General features: G+C 38.8%; 1 protein-coding gene across 1 annotated transcript in view; it reads right to left on the reverse strand.

Moving 5' to 3' along the window:
• The window catches only part of PRDM6 (PR/SET domain 6), a 105,743-nt gene that overhangs the window by 34,194 nt on the left and 47,383 nt on the right, over positions 1 to 24,166 (reverse strand). Inside the window, exons 4-5 of the mRNA XM_032155899.2 lie at positions 4,029 to 4,156; positions 393 to 517 (exon numbers count right to left, since the gene is read on the reverse strand). Coding sequence (XP_032011790.1) covers positions 393 to 517; positions 4,029 to 4,156 — 253 coding nt within the window. The remainder of the gene's footprint in view (positions 1 to 392; positions 518 to 4,028; positions 4,157 to 24,166) is intronic.

Below are 24,166 nucleotides of genomic sequence, written 5' to 3' on the forward strand. Positions count from 1 at the left end.
TACAGTGTGGCTCCCACAAGACTGTACATCCCTTCAGAGCAGAAGGTGAATCTTACACTGTTCTTGTAATCCCTAAGGTGGCAAGCATAGAACCAGACGCATAGTAGGTACTAAGTGAATACCAGCTGACTTAACTTGCTTCAACTATTATTTAAAATTCTGGCAAAGGCTTTGAAGTTGTTAACAAGTGAAGGACTGGCCCATACAGGTTAAGATGCCCTAGAGAAAGCAGATGACATGCAGGGAAAAGAAAACAATGGAACAGACTTGTATATGTTTGTGTTACTTATTATAGTGAACCACGTTTCATGAGTTTCAAAAAAAGCTCTTAAAAAGTTAGCTTTGAAATAGGTATATTGAAATGTGAATTCAGAGCTAAAATAAATTCTTACAGTTTTCATCCTGGGCAATGCATTGTAAGGGGATCCCAAAGAAAGACGTATAGCTGTCATTGTACCACACCAGAAGCTCGGTGCCCCTAGGGATATCTATACAGGCTCGGTAGAATATATTCGACCTATTCAAAACAAAAGAAAACCCAGCTTAGTAATGCATAGGACTCATGTGCCCCCATCCATATTTTTATTGCCCCGAAAAAGTTCTGCTCAGCTCCATCTAAACAGTTTCTGATTGTAATAAATTTACACCCAACTGATTGTCCCCAGCAACCAATCACAGTCTGTAACTCAGTATGATAAACAGCATTCAGTTTATTTCCACAATGACTCTCCCTAGAATGAACTGGCTGAAGAGACAGATAATTTAGCCCAGGAGACATCAGAAAGGAAGAATTCATTAAAAAAAATTTCATCTCACACTAATGAGAAAATCCCCTCTCTGGAAAATTGCAAAGACACTGGTGCCCCAACCTCATATATAAATACTATTGATTTCTTATTTGAAGGAAAAGCATTAAATGTATTGTTGCAACTTGGCATTGGGAGTTCCAAAATTTGTAATAAAATTAAGCAGCTTTGTGATATAAGGACTCAGGGAAATAAAAATCCTCTCCACTGCTCTTCTTCTAAAGTTTGATACAGGAGAAGAGAAAAACCCTCTTATGTGAAATGGATGGAAATTCAATAAATACAAGAGGAGCACTTTACTCTGGCTGAAAGATTACACTCTGAAATGATACAGTGAAGGTACCGAGAAATAAACATTTTTTATAATAGCTTTGGTACTGTAAAAAAAAAAATCTACAGATTAAAAGAGTGAGGAGACTGAGACTGTTTTTCTCAATGAAGAATTGCTACAAATATGAACCACAAGTTCAAGATAAAAGTGTGTAGGGTTGGTGGGCCTTAAATTTCTCCTTTCTGTAAGGAATTGGCTGTAGCAGGGCAATTTGTTCCTTGTATAACACTGCAGACATAAGGCGAATGCTTCTCCACATTTTTCATGGCAGTGAGATATGCACTTGTCAACATATTTTGTCACCACAAAGTGGCTCTTGGCAATAGAATCATAAAGATCAATAAAAAAGTGCAGATTCTCAATATTTTACTTGCAGCTGCAAAAATTTCATTTATCTTGTTATTTTCCTTACTTGCTGCCATTCTGTCTCACGAGGGCACTGCTAGCTAAGCAGAATGTTTTTCCCAACATTCTATGAATATCTTACAAAAACTCCAGCCAGTTGCCTAGCTCTTGCTACCCTTCCTCCCTCTGCATCTCCAAGAGCTGTGCATTTTATTAATTCTTTCCACTGCTACATAAAAAAATCAAAATTGGAGCTGAGCTATAAATCACTGGCATCTCCTAACTTGAGAAAAATTGAGTCTACTTTGTACTTCACCCTTGCAACATTTCATCTCTCGGTTTGGCTTCCCTTAATATAAACACTGCGCCCAGCAAATGAATGTGCTAAAACCAAATGACACACTTTGCTGCTGAAAGAGCAGAACTGTTTTCGAGCAATGGGTGGTCTTCTGAGGCACCGAGTAGGCCGAAAGGGGGCAAAAAATGTGTAAGCGTACACCATTCCTTACAAGTGGGCAGAGCTTCCAAAACTCGCAGAAATCTCTGCATGTTGAAGCACATCAAAGGGATTTTTCCCTTTTCAGATAATATTTCCTTTGCTGACATGTATTTAGTATTGTGGTTGGATGACTCATAAAGATAGCTTCATGGCGTCCCAACGCAGTTGAAGTGGAACACATGCCAACAAACATTATTGTCAGCCTCAAAATAAAAACAAAACGTTCAGCTAAGGGTCAATCAATCAAGGGCGCTTTGAAGAAAATTCCATTTAGATATTACAAATCATAACAGAATGAATTTAAACCAGCTGACTTTTTGTGAAGAGGACATTCATGTACAATAAAAATTAGCCTGGCTCTTCAGGGTCCAACTTTTCTATTTTCTTACTCTTGGACATGGTCACTGGTGATGAATGCCAGTTTTTAAAATTGTGTTTTTGTATTTCATTTTGTAAAGATCTGAAATAATCAAAAACAGATCAGCAGAGAGAGCTCATAGTGTAAGCGCCATCATGAAAGGAGGAGTTGTAAGAAGCCCACTTAATATTGACAGATAGGCAATGACTTACCCATGCCCACCTTCCTCTTAGGGGGTTCTTGTTTTCCCAAATTCAGAATTTGCCTCAATAGCTCCCTGGGTACCCATTACAGAACCAAACTGTCTCTTACTAAATGGACAAGCACAATCTTCACTAATTTTCTAGCTCAGAGTTTTATAAAAAACCTCACAACAGAAATGCAGCTGTAATAAAGGTGAATAAAGCCCACATACAGCAGTATAATGAAATACTGTCTTGTGCTACTTCATTTAAACTGTTACTTAATGAAATAAAACTGCACTGAAAACCAAGGCGGTGAGTCACATACTGCCCAAATTTTTTTAAATTGAAGACCTCAGAGAGCAAGCCAAATTTGTGTAGCCTTTAACCAACAAGAGGAAGAAAGTTAAAAAGAAAAAACTTAAGCTTCGTTTAAAAAAAAAAAAGGAAAAGAAAATAAATAGCCATAGGCAGGACTCCAAGTTGCTGAGCACAGAGCCCTCTGCTTTGATGTGTCTGTGGTGCCTAATAAAGCTAAACAGTTGCTTCTGATTCTAAAGGGAACACGGCTGTTTATAACTGAGGTCATATATTTATACAGCACACGTTTTCGAGGGATTTTGAGAAAAGAAGGCTTAGTTGTGGGGCTTTTTTCCTATTTGATTTGTTTTTGCCCTCTCGTCTCCACTCCAGCCTTCCTTAGCACTAAGTGGAAATGCTTCACCAGCAGGTGCACTGAGAAGAACCGGCTGAGCGTCCAGGGAATCCACCCTGCTTTTCAGCTCCCCAGAGGCCTCACTATGTGGACCCCCCTAAGAGAAATGGGGATGGCTCCACCCTGCCTTTGTTATCCTCTGGGTTTTGCCTATACCTTTCAGGAAAGCAGGGGCTTCTCTACGCCCGGAAACTGCCTCATCAACTGAAACGAATCCTGAATCATCAAAGGGCCAAACCCACTGCCACCTTTAGAGGGAGCAGGAGAGTTACCCTGTCTCTGTCACTGCCACTAAGTCTAACGGTTTTGGAAAGGTATCCTTGGGAAGGTAGAGAGTTCTTGGTTTCCCATGCTATTGTGCAAATAAAGCTATTCGTCAAAGGAGACAGCATGTAGGAGACTGAAAGCAAGAGACCTGAGGCTGAATCTCTGGCCTTCTACTTATCTGTGTGAATACGTCTGCTTGGGAAAAGCACCCCAAGTCAGTGGGTTTGCTGGGCTCATTCAGACCATTCTAGAAGTTCTAATGATGTGGGAGTAACTTCACCATGTGCACGGAGTGAAGGAGGCCATCTACTAGCACTGTTAATCCTAAATGTTCATGAATGCTCTTACTGTCATAGGAACTAACGAGGTTTCAGAAACCTAGCAAAAAAGAAAAAAAAAAAAAATGTCTGCCAGTCCTTGCAGAGTTCTGCAGGATTTTTTTTACCCACCAGCGGCAAGCCTGAATTTGTATATGCAAGCCAAATGGCTTCAGCTCTGTAGGTGGTAAATCAAGATATACTTTACCTGTACTGAACTACTGTTAGATTCTGTTCTCCGCAGTGCCTTGCACATCGGATATACCTCATCCAGCTCGACTTACTAGGTTCCCCACCATCAATAAAGTGCTGTAGTGTCCCATCCTGGTCATATATCTGGAGAAGAGGTCAGAAGGTCAAGTAGTTAGAACGAATCATCAGCAATCATTTTCCCTGCTTCCCTTGGTGTCTTTATGTGTCAGCTGCAGAAATTTATTGCCCTTAGGTTTGCTAGTGCTTATTGATGCTTGTGGACACTCAACCGGAATAACAGGAAAATATGTTTGGATGATGCAAGTCGATCATGTTTTTCTTATCAAGCCAATCTTCTCTGTATTAAACATATTTGTGGTATCTCACGGATGTGACCATATTTCCCAAAGAATATTTAACTGATTTTGACAGGCTAGTCTTAAGTAATGAGCTGCTGGATAAACAAAGCAAGCTGAAAGGAGAGGCTGCACTGACATTGTTGTAACATCCACATTCGAGGCCCCCCAGTCTCAAACACACCACTGCCCAGAGGCATTCGGGAGGCAGTAACTGTCTGTTCAGCAGGCTGGGCGACACCTAGCAGAAGGCAGTTGGAGAGTTATGGAGCCATAAAGAACTGGCAAAACAGACTCTGATTTTGGTGAAATAAATGGACTCTCACCTCAAAGAAGATGTAGGGCTTCAGTTTTCAGGACCTGAAACTAGTAGGAGAGGAGTCATTAAAAAAAAAAAAAGAGAGAGAGAGACACTCAAAAAAGGTAAGAAAAAAATGGCTGTCTCCTACGAATCCTACATTTCTTAACTGAGTTGTCTAATTGTTACTGCCTCACATCAATTCAAGCAGATTTCCTTTCAAGACAGCATTTGAGAAAATGAAATCCGCTTCAAACTACTCAATAAGCATGGGACAAAAAGTCTTGTGAAAGCAACCAGGGAGCCAAGCAAACACAGAGTCAGTGCCAACAGCAGAGGCAACAGCTTGCCTTTCCAGAAACGACTTCAGATCCAGGGCACTTAGGGGAACATGGTATCTAGAGGAGTGGGAGATGAGGAGGTCATGTATCCACAGCAATTTTAGAAAGTCACTCCCAGTCCTGGGGCCATCGAGGAAGCAGGGACAGTTAAAAAAGTTTCCTAAGGGCATGGTTCTCAGAAGGACCATCATGCACTGCACCTTTTCAGATAAAATCAGCAATGGGATCCTTCTTCTGGTAGCTACTTCTCCAGAGCATCCTGACAAATCGTGTCTCTCACGCTTGCTAGTCAGCCCTTCCACTTTTCCTTTTCAAATAAGCATGGAAAATAAGTATTAGAGAGAGCCTCACTGGTTGCATTTAGCCTCCAAAATTAGTATGGTCATTCATATTAGTTTAGCTCAGCAGTTCTATTCTGGGGTACGGGGTGCAAACGGGCTTAGTGATGACAGTTTCTTTTTACTATCACTAGTCATTTAAAAACAGCTGAGTTTTTTTTACTTTATTTATTTTATTTTATTTTATTTTTTGCTTTTCTTGAACTCATTCCTCTCCAACCCCAACCTTTCCACTAACCCCACAATGAAAGACAAACATTAATCTGTTAAAAACAATTGAGAAGTTATGACTGGGTAAACACACCAGAGTGATCACAGCTGATAATCAATTTAGCTTGAGAAGACTGAAGAGATTCTTGGATTGTATTTATTTAAGGCTAATGACTTCTTTAAATTGGATAATGGCAAAAAATGGAAACATTGCTTGGGGTGGCTACATCTGCTACATGAGCAATCTAATGATAGACAACATATTTAGGATTGATTACACTGTAGTTGTGACTGTTTTTGTTGTTGTGCGGTTTTGTTTTTGTTTTTTAGAAAAACTAGTTAAGATTAAAAATTTCAACTCTGAGGCTGTCATCTGAACCAGTTTCTTCAAAATTGCAACATTGACCAAAGCCATTTGTTTCCCTTAATGCCACTGTTAATCTTTAATGGAGTAAGAAATGTTGATGACCCAGCCCCCTACCCTCCCTTCCCTCAAGAATAAACCTTCCATAGGGACTGCTGGTGAAAATTATTATGAAGCATTTTGAGAAGTGCACACAACAATCCTTCTTTGTGCATCAAGCCACTATCTTCAACAGCAAGTAAAATCCTCTAACATTTCTAACTAGTGGGGGCTATCTTAACTGTTGGCTTATTTGATCACCAGCCACTAACCAGTCCACCTTGAAAATTAGTATGAAAAGTGTTTCCCCCTACACTCTTGTTTCAGCAATAATCTTAACTAAGTATATTGTGACTACAAGGAAATCTACAATTTTTGCCTGCCTGATATAAACTGCTACTTGCCTTGAGGAAAAGTAAAAGGCTATTTGTCAGGCTTTTCCCGCATATCACACAATGTAGCACATGGCATGAGGTTTGGCTTTCCTGGCTTGAGCTAATACTAATATTATAATATTTCACATGAAACTGTGACGCAAATCCCATGCACCTACTTAAACCCCATAACTACATACCCAGAGTTGAATAAACTCATTCAACCTTGATACTGCTTTCTCCCTCAGCCCCCAGAGCCTAGCCGTCATCAAACCCAGTTGAATTTGCCTTCTACGTATTTTTCAAGTGCATTTATGTCATTCTCTCCGCTGTCAACCATTTTAGCCCAAATGAGATTTTTTTTCTCACCTAAAGTATAGCAAGAGCCTCTTAACTAATTTCAAAAAACATCAGAGAGAAAAATAAATGAAAAGAAAACCTAGCCCTTTTTTTTTTTTTTTTTGTAGTTCAGTTTTTGCATACATTGTTAAAACAGAGAAGCTATGTTACCTAATGTTAAAAACTATCTGTTATCCTCTTGGGAAAATATTTGTAATACATATCACTATATTATTAGCCTCTGATTTCTTTTGTGATTGTTGTTGCTGCTATTTTCAAACCATTGCTTTTGGTCTGTTCTTTCTCTTTTATCAATAGGAGTGGAAATATAAGAAAAAGGGAGACCTAATTCTTACCTTTTTAAGGGAATTTTAACAGTATTGAATCTAATTCTATTTATTGGGACATTACACATATGGTTGAAATAATGATCACACAATTTCTCACTCATTACAAATCATGCATGGCATTAACCAAAAGCTACCACAAGAAAGGAGTTGTATTGTGATCCTGGATATTAGGAAGTGCCACTCTCTCCCATGCTCTTATTTTCCTTGCACAAAATCTAGCTTTAAATGAGAGCAGCAGGAGTAAAATATGCACCAGGGTTGCATGTTACAACAACTGGCTGTGAGTGGCTTGTCCACTGCTTTGTCATTTACCAAGGCTGCCAGCCTACGATAACAACAACAAGCATAGAAATGGTGTAAGCCAGTGACTGATCTAAGCTCGTTTTAACATAAGCATAATACCACCTTCCAAACGATAGGAACTGTGTGTACTGGTGGCTCTGAGCAAAGTGTTTCTCCTTTGCAAACTAGTGGCTCTCAGGCTAAATTCAAGCAATAGACCAACCTTGATTTTCCTGCACAATGTTTAAATTTTTTTTTAATTTTATCTAGTCGAGATTTCTAACTTCTGAAAAATCAAAAGATGGGTCCTCACTTCACTAATTTACTTACCTGCTTGGCCTCATTAGACATTTACATTTGTAAGCCCAGCTGTAAGGGAATTCCTGCCACCACTGAAAATCAGTCCTTTACAGCTGGGGACACTTTCAAAGAAAACTGTTTGAAGTGACAGCCTACAAACACTGCAAACATTCATCACTGCTGTGCTTCCCAGATGCCATCATCTGACCCAAGATTCAAGCTTTCTGTCCTGTAGTTTTCCAGTGAAGGGGAGTGCAGAGTTTTGTTTTGTTTTGTTTTCGTTTTTAATTTCCCTTCATTTTTACCAGCACAGGCTTTCAAAGATCTTTTTAAGTGAAGGATCCCCTTTAATTCAAGGAAGCCTTAAATGTAATTCCACTATAAAAACAGATGAAAGTTGCCCTGGTTAAAAAATGAGGGGTTGATGGGAGCACCTCACCAGCACAACTAACCCCACCATGATTCTCTGAGACAGTTCCCAGGACACCTTTAGGGGCCCAAGGTGAGCTGGGGGACCCTGTGTGAAAAAGCACAGGCAGCACATTTCCTCCAGTAGATAAGGCCTCGATGAAGAACTCAGTCACCAACTCTTCCGCTAGAATGCTGAGCACTGTGGCTAAATTTAGAGGCCAGGAAAATCAGATTTGGAAGGGACCTCAGAGACCATCTGTTCCAACCCCAACCATTTATACAGAAGGAAATGGCGTCTACAAAAGTTAGTAGTTTAAGCAAAGTGAGACGACTAGTCCATGACAGAACCAGACCTCATCTCGGGGCCTTCTCACCTTCTCTCCACTTCTCTGCCTCCCCATCTGGGAGTGTGCTGAGGCCTTCCTCACCTCATTCAGTCCTGTAAATATCCTGAAGAGAGCCAATGACCTCAGACAAAAGGAACTTGAATTACAACTTAATCATGAATATGTTCCTCCCTGAACGGGTTCTTTGGATTTCAGCATAGGGAGGGGGAAGCGGGATCCGAAGGTTTCATATAAAAGGGATTAGCACAAGGTCAGGAGATCGAGACCATCCTGGCTAACACAGTGAAACCCCTTCTCTACTAAAAATACAAAAAAAATTAGCCGGGTGTGGTGGCGGGCGCCTGTAGTCCCAGCTACTCGGGAGGCTGAGGCAGGAGAATGGTGTGAACCCCAGGGGGCAGAGCCTGCAGTGAGCCGAGATCATGCCACTGCACTCCAGCCCGGGCGACAGCAAGACTCTGTCTCAAAAAAAAAAAAAAAAAAAAAAAAGGGATTAGCCAGTTTTCAGGGGGTAAGGAGACACTTCAGACGCCCTCTCCCATGTTCCCAACCCTGGCATATCCCTGTGCAAAGGCTCCAGACACTGGCATTTGGTTGTGTGTTAAAGTGCCAGCCTCCTTCAGTTTTCGCCAAGCAGCTGAGGTGAGGAAGCATATTTTATGCCCATACATCTAACACAGGGACCAGCACATAGGAGGAACCCAATGCATGCCAAAGTAATTGAATTCTCACAATAATTCTGTATCTTCTTAAAGATATTGGATTTTACTCAAAGCTTAAGAAGAAATTACCACTAAATGCAATTAAACCTTGATTCTAAGTATTAACAACTAGGATTAAAAAATATTATATTCTTTTTGAAGCCAATCTCTTTCAACTCTATGAAATACAAAGGTGAATTTCATATGATGACTTAAAATGGAATAAACAATTACCACAAAAAGGGCCCAGAAAAGGTCGTTGGAGATTTTCAGTTTAGACCTGTGAACCCAGCACTGTTTAAAATCCTTTCACAGCTCATGGAGTAACCAGGGAAGACCAGATAAAAAGACACGGTTTCTCAGATATCCTCTACCTATTTACACAGTGCCTTTACACAGTCCCATCTTTCTGTAAAATTCAGAAAATTGGGGTTCCAATAGTCAAGTGTATTAGAAATTTAGGAAAGCATACTGTTTGCCAACATAGATAAATATATTTTACTACACAATTCCTCTGTGTGTCAGGAGGTAGAGGCCCAGTATTTTGCAGTCCATAAGACAGCTCTACAACCATTTACTCAAAAAAATGATTCTTGGTTGTTTTGACTACGAAAAATTAGTGACCAGAATACTTTTATTGCTAAATAAAAGATTTTTAAAAGGTGAACAGTGGTTGTTAAAGGAGACCTTCTTAAGTATTCTCAGTGAAAACACACGATATAAACCACTATGGTTATGCGCGACTGTAGGGTGTAGAGTACAGAGGTTAAGAGCTTGCATGTGGGTGTCAGTTTCAATGCATGTGGGTTACAGTTGTGGTGATGTGATTTTGGTCAGTTATTTAACCTCTTAAGGAAACTGAGACTTTCTTTTTCTGAGAAAAAAAAAAATGGTGCTAATAATAATCCCTACCTCAAAGAGCTGATATAAAAACCAAATAAGAGAGTATATGTAAAGGACTTAAAACAATGCTCGACATCTAGTAAGAGCTCAAAGAACATAGCCAGCCTTAGACCAACACTATTATTAGACAAGAAACATCAGCCTAGACATAATCTACTAACTTGCTCACAGACACTGGCCACAATATATTATGTGCAGCATATCCAAATAAACTATTTCTAAGGTTACCAGAGCATAAACTCATTGAGGGCAGGAATGCATTTTAATCATTTTTTAATTTACTGATAGGTAGGTAATTTACACAGGGTTTTGTACACACCAGGAAATCAACTTTTGTTGAAAAAGAAAGAAGAAAGAAGAAAAAGATTTGGAATGACATCAAGGGAATACAGGAGTAAAACAGTTGAAGTATTAATAGTTTATATTTTATCTCCCAGATGAATCTATTTTTAAAATAAAGCAAACTATGTCAAAATAAGAAATGGTATATGAATGTAAATACTGTCCAGAAAATGGTAAGGAATCATTTCTTCAACTCCACACTTACCTAAAGTTAATCAGTTTTTAGTTCATTGCAGTGTCGCTTGTCATGCAAAAGACATAGGCACCCACTATACCTTTGAGAACATTTCCGGAGCATGCTTGAAATTAACAAGTATTTATTACAAAAGTTTTAATTAGCTGTGGCTTCAGAACCCCAATATCCCAATATCTCTCACTGAACATCACTTACCATAGAGGATTGCTTGACCTCTGAAGTCACTGACATTTTTGACCAGAGGGAGCCCCAACTTACAGTGCCATATTCCTGCATCAACACTCAATATGTTCAAGGTAGGTGAGCTGTCTGTGCAGTCACATGTACCTGGATGCAGAGCAGGGGACATTTGTGGATTTCAGCCTGGAGCCTCAGATCCACAGAGATCCAGCACTGCTCCCCAGTCTAGAGAGGAAAACAGCAAATACCACAACAGTGTGGCCTACTAACCTTTCTGGTTTGAAACTTTCAAATAAAGCTAAATCAAGGCTTGAGAAGGAAGATCACAAAATAAAACTTTCAAAACAAGTGAAAGCATCTGCCTCCACCTTCACACAAGGAAAGAACATCAGTTAATGACCAAGTCATACATATTCGTGTGGCATTTGAGTTTATAAAATACTTTTACAGGCTTATTTATTTGTATAACTGACCTACAAGGGAAGCTGAGAATATTATTGTTTTACAGGTAATAAGCCTTGGGCTGAGAAAGATGAAATGATTTGCTCGCAGTTATATAGTTGGGAAATGTGAATCATAGGCCACCATGTTATTGCTTTTTTCATCACATCCTATTTGCCCTATCAGAGAGAAATGTAGAGCTCTTCCTTTAAAACTAACTGAAATTCTCCAAATGAGGGTCATAAAAACATTCATAATGATTAATAAAGTTCTTTAGCAATCAAATTTCTATTTTTAGAACAAATGTCAATTTAGTGAGAATTACTTAATCTGTTATTAAAATGTAAACAACCAGCAACCATGCAATGGATAAAGACACAAATCCCCATTTCTGCTTATCGCAATGTGTCATAATGACCAACAACATTAAAAAAAAAAAAAAGACAATGCATAAGACCGTGAATATGCATATTTTACAATAAAGCTTCTTCATTAAACACCGACTAGTTTGCCCGTATTATGTGTGTTCAGCTTTTTATTTTTTCTCAGATATATAATATTATACGTTTTTTCATTTTAATAGTTTCTCCCTCCTCCACCCATTATAATTAACTTATTTTGTTATTGTGTCTAATAAGGAAGTCCTTTCCTCTCACATTGGTTTGGAATATTTTGGCATGTCTCGAATGCCAAGATTCTAAAATATGGCTTCAAAGGTCAAGTAATAGATGCCCCATAAAATAAGTGAGTAATGGTTATATACACCATTGCTGTATTTTCAGTAATGCTGATATAAAGCTATATACTGTACTTTGTCAATTCACATTCATCAAGTTCCAGAAATATTAGAAAATCATTAGAGGGTTATGTTGAGTTTGCAGATAATACTAACATATAAGTCAAGACTGAAATATGGTAATCAGAAAAACAGTTGAAAAGTGTCAATAAACTGTAAAACACCCGTGGTGGTGTTTGCAAAGCCTTCATCAGAGAGCCGGCCATGTGAAGAAATGGAAATGGGTATTTTGGTCACACTGTGGGTCAGCTGCTGCTAAATGTCAAGTTAGCAGAGGAAAGTCGGTGACTCTGAGGATTATGACATGGAGACTCAGGCACTCCTGAGAACTGTTGAGCAATTGGTGAATTCCACTTATCTCTGAAGACGGCGGCAGCCGTCGATATGAAGCCTGCCATCCATCAATCTGGAGTCTTCTTCAGGCATCCTCTGTCTGTTGATCAGAAGAAGACTTTGGGGAATCAGGCTTCCATTATCAGGATTTTGTCTGTGATCTGAACAAGCCACTGAACCTTTAACTTTTCACTTGGCAAAAGCATATATGCTGGAAAAGTCCTGACAGTTCATTCATTTTGCTCCATCCTGGAGCCAGCTGATGTCTGACTGGTGAGACCCGCCCTCTTTGATGTTGTACTCTTTTGAGAGTGCCCTGCTGTGAAAAAAATTTTATCCATCCAAATTAAAGAGAAATATTTCTGCATCCAGCTGTTAGCTGTGACATGTTTGCCATTTTTCACGGCACTGGCTTGGTGCCATCCACAGGCTCTGCTGCAAACCTATCTTTTTCCCTCTTCTCCGTTGCAGCAATAATATCCACAGTGCACAACTGTCTCCAGTGTCCACACAACATCAACACTAAAAAGGAAAAAAATGGTAACCCTACATTGCTAAGAACAACCTTGGAAATATTTGCATGGAGCAGTTTCTTTTTCGTTTTTTTTTTTCCTCTCTCTCTTTTTAGTATCAGTGTTAATGTATTTCACAGACTGCAAAATTCTTTGACACAATCTACCCATTTAAAAATTGCTTAAATCCAGTCTTTAAAAATCTATCTTTAATTAAAGCAGTCAACAAGAATTCTTGACATCTATCAAATATATTTACAAATGAAATGAACTTGGATCCTGCGAAAACTTATTTTATATACACTGAGTTCACATTAAAAAATAGACATTCGTTCATGCATTCATTTGAGCAGAGAGAGCTCTGTAAAAATAAAGAAAACTCTCATGAAAGCTTGAGTAAACATTTATATCTAACTAATCAAGAAAACCTGTATCTTCTTTTATTTATTAAGTGCCATTTGGGGGCTTATAAAGATTGCTGCCACAAACTGTGTGTATTGTAAACAAAGGGCAGCTTTCATTATTACCACGTTTGTCTCCATATCCTGAGATGAACGAGTAAGCACCAGTTTCCAGCTTCCCTCCTATTCTGGCTTTTCTCTCTCTTCTCTCTCATATACACTTTTGCTGAGATGGAAGGGGATCAGTAAACTAGACCTCAGCCCTCGGCATCAGAGAATCCTGCCTTGCAAATAATCTCAGACTGTGGCTAGCAAATGTGAAGAGCTACTCAGCATCCTTTCTCGTGTCAGCGAAAGATCGATTTTGGAAACAACAACAACAACAACATGCTACATATGAGAAAGTATCAATTTTGGAAAATAAACCACAGAGAAATTTGTATTAACATCTTCCTCCACTTTTAAAAATAAAGCCTTAGTTTCATACCAAATAGGAAATGGAACTATTATTTTGTTAAAATAATCCTACAAATAATAGTAGTGTGAACTGATGGGATTTGCACGTTACATACAATCGTACACCAAATAGTTCTGCACTAGAGAATTATAAAATGACACATTTAAGTTAATGCTCACACTGCGATGCACACTTGAAATCTCTATATGGCTCCTGCAACATATCTTTTGGAGTACTATTTAACTCTTTATTGTAGTGGAAATTTTGGTTTATATAGTCTAGTGGGTACAATACCGAATAGACCTTGCTGAAACCTGACTATACCTCAGTTACTGACTACACCTCAGCCTAGTAGCTATTGAAAAATATGATTTCCAAGAAGCAGCTTGGACCAAAGCCTAGGTGCAAACCGCTATGTTAGACAGCAATCGTATTAAATACTTACCAAAGTATTAAGTGGGAAATCAGAGAGACTACTTCTATATATGCGTAGACACAGACTATGCCCTAGAGCTCACCCGCTTTTTTTTAGTGAGATTTTTCTAAAGACACAGAATGTTTGTCCCAATGAAGTAATGGTTTCCTATGGTTTTACTTCTTTTCAGAGCAGGCAACAGCTTTATTTCTTTGCTGAAATGTGTCACTCTTTAAATTATTATGTTTTCCTAAGTCTACGACATTCTTTTCCTAACCACACCAATAAAGTGTGATTGTCAGACATGCTTTATTAAGGGAAAAGTGGCCGTCTGTCAAGGATAGGAAACATATTTTCAGATCTTAAATAACTGAGAAGACATTCCTTATGTCACGCTGGGACAGTGCTGAGCATACACTCAGTTCCCAGTTTATACTGTCCTGCCCTGGATCAGACAACAACAGAAGAGATGAAGCCACCCCTCAGACTCAGGGTGCTCAAGAAAGGGAGCATGTAAGAGCCACTACTGGCCTACATCAAAGACATTTACTTGCCATGGGTTTCCTCCCCCATTAAGATCCAAGAGATGAGGCACCAAGGGTAGAGGGTGATGACAGTAATGGTGAGTCTCAAATTTAGACCTCTGACTTCCCAGACAGCATTCTTTCAACAAAAATTTAGTAAGCAGCTACTGTGCACCAGCCACTGTGCATGGTGCAGAGCTTTAAAAACCTAAGACCCACTCCCTGCCCTCAAGTAATTTACAGTGTCATAGGTGAGAGACATGTAAAACAAATCATAAGATATCTTATCTGGTACCAAATTTGTAGATTTTCCCATCCAACCTTTGGATATTTGTTGTCTAGAATGGGATTCCTATGTGTGGAAAAGGTAATCCATTACAATTTTGCAAAAAGGACATCAGGACTTAAAGAGAGGCAAAGCTAATCATTTAAACCAATGCTGGATTTAAAAGGCAGCATTAAACAAGCATGCAAGGATATAACCTCAAGGAGGGCAAGGATAAAATCTGTCTTGTTTGCCATGGTATCCCTAGGCATTAGCATGGTGCTTGGCATATAGTGCCTTGTGTTGGGAATATCTGTCAGTCGGTTGGTTGTTTGGATGGATGTCTGTTCGGATGGGTAGCTGGATGAAGAGATGGACAGTCAGGTGGATATAGATAAAAGGACACGACGCCTGCGAGGTACCCAAGCATTAAGGGCTGGGCCATGTCTCTCTGCTCTGTGAGTGAGCCAAAACAGCTAAGGCAGAGTTGAGTATGCCCTGGGAGAATTTTATGGGATACAATGTTGCTTTCCAAAGTATGCCTTGCCTCAATGGTCAAAATGAACATTTCCTTTAAAAATGTCCAAAAGTCTCTGCAGAGTTGAGGCTGCTACAAAGCAGCAGGATAAACACTTCACCCAATGGAGAGGCCTAGCATGTACCTCTCTCTCTCCAAGTGTTGGTCCTCCTCCCATTCCAAACCCTAAAACTGTCCCACGCTGAGGACTACTGTTACCATCCCTAGTCTTCCCTTTCACTGACTCCTCAAACCATCCCCCCACCCCATTCATGCCTCAGTGCTTCTCTTCAGGCCCCAGTTCTCCTCTCATAAGAATCCTGGTAGCTGTAACTTATACCTAGTTGTGAAGGTGGGTCAAGGAGCTACTCTTGAAAAGAATATTTGCATTTTGAGCTTTATCCTTAAGTGAAGTTTGAAAGGGGGCAATGACCTTTTAAAGGAATTCGAAAATGTGTAGTAAGGGCTGAAGTCATCCATTATGGGGGAGAGCAGATGGCCATTCCCAAGATCCTTCCCATTGCATAGATGGCTGTGTTAGTCCTCACAGAGCTCTAGGGGAAGCTGCCCATCATGCTGCTGCAGTCCTAGTACAGGAGCACAGGCTCCCTGAGGAGGGTGAGACTCAAAGGAGAAGGCAAGGGATTCTGGTGACAAGGGCAACCCCAGGTCCTCCTCAGAAGAGCTTTCTGCAAGTCCTCTCCAGGGGGTGCTAGCAGGGCCACTCAGCCCCACTTTCATAAAGAGCCTCAAATTTAGACCTTTGAAGCCATTTCCAGATGAGGTTATGCATACAATCACAGAGATAGACTGACAGGATTGAAAGAAGGAGGCCTTCTTTGCACAACTCTAAATTGGGTCCCATGACTGGACCACACTGCCTGTAGCAAACCATAAATTAACATTTTTATAAATCCTGTAATTAACTTATGAATAGCACAGTTCTATGTTTCTCGTATTAAAAGCATTAAGTTGTTAAAGGTAAACATTTAAAGTATACCACTGTTTTTGTAACCCTATTTTGGCATTTTTTTCATTTTTCAATATATCAAGAGCCTCAGAAAATGGAAGTGGCTCAGGCCTCCAAACAGGCCTGGTTTGGGCTGGCTAATAAAGCTCCTTTCACACAGCTGGGCGGGAGGCTGGCAAGTGTGCAGCCAGCACTGGGACACCATGCCGTCTCCCAGAGAGACGCCCTGTGTTTCTGGATGGGCATCTGCGTCGTAAGGTTTGGTTCCCAGGAAATCTAACAGAGAGATCCCGTCAACCTGAATGTCTGGGACACAAGGTTTGCTGATCCTTTGTTTTGCAGAGGTTATGGCTCACATCAGTCCCCAAAGAAAAGAAGGCACCTAGTTACACATTGTTATAACCTGTAGGCTTCCTAAATTCTAGACAGGAAGTGGGATTTATTCCCTTCTTTCCACAGGAAGCATCTGTGGGCTGAAAGGAAATAATGGATGAAATCTCTTATGGCGGGGTCTATAGAGAAGCTTCAGGCAGGGCTACAAACACCTTGAAACCACAAGAAAATGGTGTGTGTGCATATGAGTAACCTTCTGGGAAGAAGGTTCATAGTTTTTATTAGATTCTCAAAGGAGGTGTGTAAACACACACACACACACACACACACACACACTTTAAAAACTACTGCCAAATCCCATACCTTCAGATAAAAGGATAGTACTGACTGGAGAAATAGAAATGAGAACATCCGTGACTGAGTTAGAGTTCTTGGGATGTTTAATGTACTTTCGAGGAGGTTCTCTTCAAAGGTTGACAGGTTTCTTCAGTCTCTGAAGTACTTGATCTCACTCTCATTTCCTCCTTTCCTGAGCTAGAAATCCTGAGGTTTTTTTTGTTTTGTTTTGCTTTGGTTTGTTTTTGTGTGTGTGTGTGTGTGTGTGTTTTTTTTTGTTTTTTTTTTTTTTTTGGTTTTCACTGTGCTTTCATTTTGAATTTGATTGCAATTGTGTTGTGATATACTGGTTTTACCTAAATCCCTGACCACATTTTCAGGACCGCTAGAAAAGCAAACTGAAATAGAATCCTTTGGTTGGTTTATTTCATAAGACAGATATTTTTAGGTTAGAAACCACGTGTGTGGGCCAGATTACACTGGGCTGCTCAATATTTCAGCTTTGTGAACATTTAGCACGGCCTATTGCTGAATTTAGTGAGTTAACGGTTATTAAGACACCAAAGCATTCTCTGTCAGCTTTGATCAAATCCTATGATGCCACCACTTTTCCTATTAAAAAGAAAACATGTAATCACATTAAATTAGCTCATTCAGTAGAATCATTTCCTTTTTGAGCTGTAAATTTTGTATAAATTAGGCATTCTTAATCTCCCTCTGGCTTACCCCCTCATATTCCCTAGTTAATTAGTGGCTAGATGAGCTACAGATGAGGAATCCTGTGTTCTACTTCTTACTCTGGCAGTATTAACTGTATGACCTACTAAGTCACTGAACTTGAATCTCCATGTGCTCCATTGTGAAGCATGGGCTTTAAATAAGATGATCTTTGGGATTCTCCAGCCCATTTCCATGACCCCATGAATTGATGACTGTGTAAATATGTCTTAATATAAGTACTCGACTGCTGGAACGCAGAAGGATAAGAGTCATAATGCAACCATTTCAAGTATATAAAAAAATTTCAATACCCAGTAAGAGGGAGGTGGGATAACCTAAGTCGCAATCTTTTGTTAGACCTAGGCAAATTTAATCATAATTTACGCCTTCCGAGCCACTGAGTCAAGAATAAACTGTTAAAAAGATGTATTTTTTTAAATTCCACATAATTAAAAGTGAATTCAGTTACACAAACGTTTAAGCTGTGCATTTAGATTTAAATGAAAAGGAGGCATGGTCGTGGAGTGAATCAGCCTGGTTCTGAATCTGGGATTCAGCAAAACATTTAAGTCATTTGTAAGATGACATATTACAGAGTTTCTGTGAGGATAAAATGAGATTGTCCATGTTAAGAGCCTGACATACAGTAAGTGCTCAAACAGCACCATTATCATTGTTTTCTATTGGTGGGTTTTAATTTCCCTTTCCAAAACAACTTTCCTTCTACTTCAATATTTCCGAAAAACTAGGCATAGCTAAATACAAAAGAAATGACAGAATTTTGGGCCCTCGGGTATTGTGTATTAAGTGGAACTGGGCAGAGCAGGAATCAAGTCTCAGCTGGGTGACTTCAGATAAGTTACTTAATTTCTCCAAGGTCACTCTTGTGTGTAAGAAGAGAATAATAACTCTATAGAGTAAGCAAAGATTTAAGAGAAATATGACATATGAAGGGCTGCAAATAGTGCCTGACATACAATTACAAAAGGGAATTTCTAGAAAAACAAAAATCTTTTTTTTCTATAGCTCAGTGATCCCCTTTCACAAATCATAAAAAATTCTGAAAAATTCCTATACAATTGCTTTAATTATATAATGAATGAATTACATAAATGCCGAGATACTAAATAATGTTTAATATGTTAATTCAGGCAAATTCAAACTTGAAAATTTTCTTCAAAATTTCTAAATCATTTCAGATGTATCTCATTGCATCACATATTTCTTTTTAAGTTAAAATAATATTTTAAAGGGAGGAAATAGTATTACTCCCATATCCTCAAAACAATCAGAATTTGATATATTTATTTTATAAAATAATGTTGAGTTGGGATATAATTTCTCAAAACTGAGTTTATAAAACCAAGGAAGCATAATCATGATAAATTGCACATGGTTTATACTTTTCTCTATTTAATTTCTATAATCACCCATGTAAAAATTATCAGAATTAACTCTAAAAAATAATTGACTTTATAAAAAAGATTTTAACTTAGAATCTGAGGTTCGATTTAAAAGGCGGACATGCCTGATGACAGAATAGCCTGTAAACAACTTTAAAAACAATAATACCTAGAATTAAAATCTAAGAATTAACAACTTGCCTTCTGTTTATTAGTAAGCCATTTACAAGCGTAAGTCCCAGCAAGAGTAAGCACATAAAACAATCCTATGCACCAGAAGAAAGACTGAATGTAAAGATTCTGTCTTATTCATGAAAACTGTTTTTCAGACATTTACTTTGTAACAATTTCATCGGAAAGCAAAAATTCATAGCCTATCAAGATATGTGCCATTTTTCATTAGGTAAGAATTTTTTTTTCTGTAAGTCATCTTTGCATTTCTTTTGCAATAAATTTAACACATGTCAACATCTAAATGGTATAATTAAAATCCAACAAATATCTTTTTTTCCCTTTAAAGTGAATAATTTTGTCCTGCTGAGAAGCTGCATAAATCTTGGCTAGTTTGTACATTTTTGCTTTCAAAGATGTAATGTAACCATCAGAGCTGTTACATCATGTAAATAAATTTCAAAGATGGTATTAATATAAAAACTATATCACATAACCCTAAAAATTTAATATAGCTGCCATGGCTATAACCAGATCATTTTTCCAAACAAATATATATTCCATCATGTCATTTTGAACTTTTTCTGACCTTTTTTTTTCTGAAAGAAAGAAAACTACAATTGGGACCAAATGTTTTGTGAAAGAAAATACAGGAAAGCTGATTTGGCCAAGCGCAGATAATTTCAGATTAAAGATGTTACTACATCTTAGAACTTAACCCATTTTCTTCATAAGCTGCAGTAATTATGATATTATTATGATATCATTTGGGAAGTCTACGAGCTTGCAATAGTGCTTAGAAAATTTTTGAATGGTTTAATATAAACTATTACCAATTACACAGTTTATTTACACAGAAAAATCAAGTGCAAGATTTGCTGCCCTTTGAAATAAGGGTTACAAGTGTGTCAGCATCTTTTCTACCAACAAATCATAAAAACATTTATATCAACCAGAAGCCCTTCCTGCAGCATCCTTTTTACCACCCATCCTTCCTCCTTCCAGGTCATACTCCCACATCACCCACCCCATCCCTCATGCTCCTCTCCAACCACATCTTGGTTCCAGAATCTCTGATATCTTTCAATTCAATTCTGTACCTGTAATAAACCCAAGGTCCCCAAATCTTCACATTTTAAAAATCGGTTGGATAAGTCAAAGGAATCAAAACACTAGATGCAGTGACCCTATAGAAACAAAGTCACCAGGGTCCAACACAGGCCACACACAGTGAGTGACACCTGCATCCCTGAGGACTGGTTCGGCATATACCAGTAATGATTCTCTAAAGACTCTTTCAAGAACAGCAAATAATCTATGGACCACACAATCCATATGCTAAAATACACACACACACACACACACACACACACACACACACACCTCCCAAAAAAAAGATGCAAAATCTAATTTTCACTGAATATTATCCATAAACTATTAGCTGCATCTCTTCTGAATGTTTCCATGAGGAGGTCATTTCACAGACTACCTAAACAAGAACATATGCCTAATACAGAATCCACCAAGAGATTCTACAGTATACTTTAAAGCTCACTTCAGCCAGTTTAGACCTCTACTTTAAGAAATAACAAATTCTTTTTCTTGTCAAAGAACTGCTAATTTAATATTAGAATTTTCATTCATTTAAAAACTAAACCAGTGTACTATATTAGTCTGTTTTCACACTGTTATAAAGAAATATGAAAGACTGGGTAATTTATAAAGGAAAGAGGTTTGATTGACTCACAGATCCGCATGGTAGGAAAAGCCTCAGGAAATTTAGAATCATGGCAGAAGGCAAAGGGGAAGCAAGTACTTTTTTCACAAGGAGGCAGGAGAGAAAAGTGGCAGCAGGGGAAATGCCAGACGCTTATAAAACCATTAGATCTCATGAGAACTCACTATCAGGAGAACAGCATGGGGGAAACCACCCCCATGATTCAGTCATCTCACTCCCTCGACATGTGAGGATTACAGTTCAAGATGAGATCTGGGAGAGGACACAGAGCCAAACCATATCATGTACTTTAAAGGGAAGGCGCAGGAAGCATGGTGCTTAACAAGGCTAAGGAAGGGCCCTGCTGCATCTCTCCTAGACCAGTTGACATTTCCAATAGCTTCTTTCCATGCCTTCAAAAAGAAACAGCACACAACTGAAACAAAACCAAACACTTGTCATCTAATGTGTCCAAATATTGAAAATTCTATGATTATGTTTGCTTTGCTTTTTACAGATGTGATATATAAAAATCCAAATTTACCAAAGAGATAAAGGAATAATTTTGTTTGACAAAAAACTTTACTAGTTTTCCTGAAAACATTCAACTTTCCCAAATCCCTAAAGTATGACTTGAATAAAGCAAATTCAAATTATAATGTTTCAAAAATATAGTTGCTGTGTGAAACAGGTTTTACCTTTGTGTACACACTGATAAAGAGCAGAGATTATATAGGTGCTTAATAATCTCTGCTGAAAGCAAATGAGTAAATGCTCATATGCATGTGATAAGATAACCTGCTATCAGAACCATCCCTGACATTTTGGTTTTCATATCTGTCCTTTCCCTCTAAAGTATGTTTCACACTTCTCTTAGCTTGGTACAATTGCCAACAACTACTGCTTCCTTTTGCATTTAGGATTCCAGAACATGGATTCCTATGTTTTGGTATCATAAGTCATATTATTTACCAATATTCACTCATGTGCTTATTTTTTAAAGTCATTAGAACAGGAAAAACTCCCCAGGCCTAAGTTTCTTTTCTTTGGGCAAGAAATCATGAGTGAAAAAGAAAAATTCTTACATCATGGAAAACCACGTGGGCTGTCATATAATTCTGGCCTATATCAGTATTTGAAAGGTGGTGGGGTGAACCCCGAGTAGGCAGGATTTCCCAAACTTCAGCATCAGCATTCGTGGTTTTTCCTCTATCTTTATACCACCCATACCATTACATACTTAATATTTTTAAAATGACTTGAAATCAGTTTGTTCCTGGTACTTAGTCTCACCATAAGCAATATTATTTGTAAAACTGTGGGTTTGATGTGCCAGGTATATTAAGAACACTTTTCTGTATATCACCTACAATTTTTTTTTGAGACGGAATCTTGCTCTGTCGCCCAGGCTGGAGTGCAGTGGTGCAATCTCGGCTCACTGCAAGCTCCGCCTCCCGGGTTCACACCATTCTCCTGCCTCAGCCTCTCCGAGTAGCTGGGACTACAGGCGCCCACCACCACACCCGGCTAATTTTTTGTATTTTTAGTAGAGATGGGGTTTCACCGTGGTCTCGATCTCCTGACCTTGTGATCTGCCCGCCTCGGCCTCCCAAAGTGCTGGGATTACAAGCGTGAGCCACCGCACCCAGCCATCACCTACAATTATTTTTTTCTATTTTTTGTTATACTTTAAGTTCTGAGATACATGTGCAGAACGTGCAGTTTTGTTACATAGGTATACACATGCCATGTGGGTTTGCTGCACCCATCAAACTATCATCTACATTAGGTATTTCTCCTAATGCTATCCTTCCCTTAGCCCCCCACCCCTCGACAGACCCGGGTGTGTGATGTTCCCCTCCCTGTGTACATGTGTTCTCATTGTTCAACGCCCACTTATGGGTGAGAACATGTGGTGTTTCGTTTTCTGTTCTTGTGTTAGTTTGCTGAGAAGGATGGTTTTAAATACAACAACATACCACACTTTGGGAAACACTGGCTTAAGAAGCAAGACACTGCACTGGCTTCCAAGGCCAGCTCTGCCCTAGCAATGTGTGCTATAGGGTGAGTAATTTTAAGCTCTAAGGATTTCCTGGCTTGCTCATCCGTAAGTAAAATGCCAGGGTAATATCAAAATTTTTAAATCCTAAAATTCGATGATCCCAAGACATCAATAGTGATTTGCAGTTACCTTGCACACTGACTCACAGCAGAATCAGATTCAGGTCTTGGAATTCTCAACTCCCAATTTCATGTTCCAATTTACTCTTCCACATCCCACTGTCCACACAAATGTGCAAGTAACTTAAAAATGGGTATATTGTGAAATGACAGCAAACACATATTTGGTGCTTACCTCATGTCAGGGACAGTTTGAAGGATGCACCATATATTATCTCACTTCATCCTCACAACCATCCATTAACTTATTTTACATATAGGAAACTGAGGCATGAAGAGAAGAAGTGTCTTGCACAAGATTATACAGTTAGAAGGAGATGTAGCTGGGAATTAAAGCCCCAAGAGCTTGGTTGCAGAGTGTGGGTTGTTGCCACCAAACCACAATGCAAACTTGGGATGCTCCTCGGCTGCTAAGGTTCCCATGCACACATTGCCAGCCAGACTCTGGGAAGCGAGGAGAGCAGTGGGTGAGACAGAGAGAGGACGCTGAAAATAATATGGAAAGTAAATGATGGAAAATGAGAAAGAAATGGAGAGGAAATACACTGAAACATGTACTCTTTTGCCTAAATTCAGCACACACAAAATCACCTCTATTAAACCTTTTCCTACCACCATCGGCAAATTAAAAAAGCAATCCAAATAACATCTCCAGCCCCTTATTCCCAAATAAGACAATTAAAATTCAGAAGAAAAATTTGGTCAAAAGGCTCCAAAATAGAGTCAAATGTGCTAAAATATATGCATAATCTCTTAGATGTACTGGCTACTTAGTTTCTAATTAAGTTATTTTTTCTTTTTATATTTTCATTCTTTCTACAAAATAAAAGAAAATAATAACAATGAAAAACACTTCAGCCTCTTGGGTGTCTACTTTGCAAAATAGTCTACTCTGTTCGGTGAGTAACATCCCACATCTCACAGCAGCTCTCCACCAACATGAACCCTATAAACACATTAAAACGACCGGGACAGAAATAAAATAGAAGTG

The sequence above is a fragment of the Hylobates moloch genome, unplaced genomic scaffold, assembly GCF_009828535.3.
Source record: "Hylobates moloch isolate HMO894 unplaced genomic scaffold, HMol_V3 SCAFFOLD_6, whole genome shotgun sequence".
NCBI lineage: Eukaryota > Metazoa > Chordata > Mammalia > Primates > Hylobatidae > Hylobates > Hylobates moloch.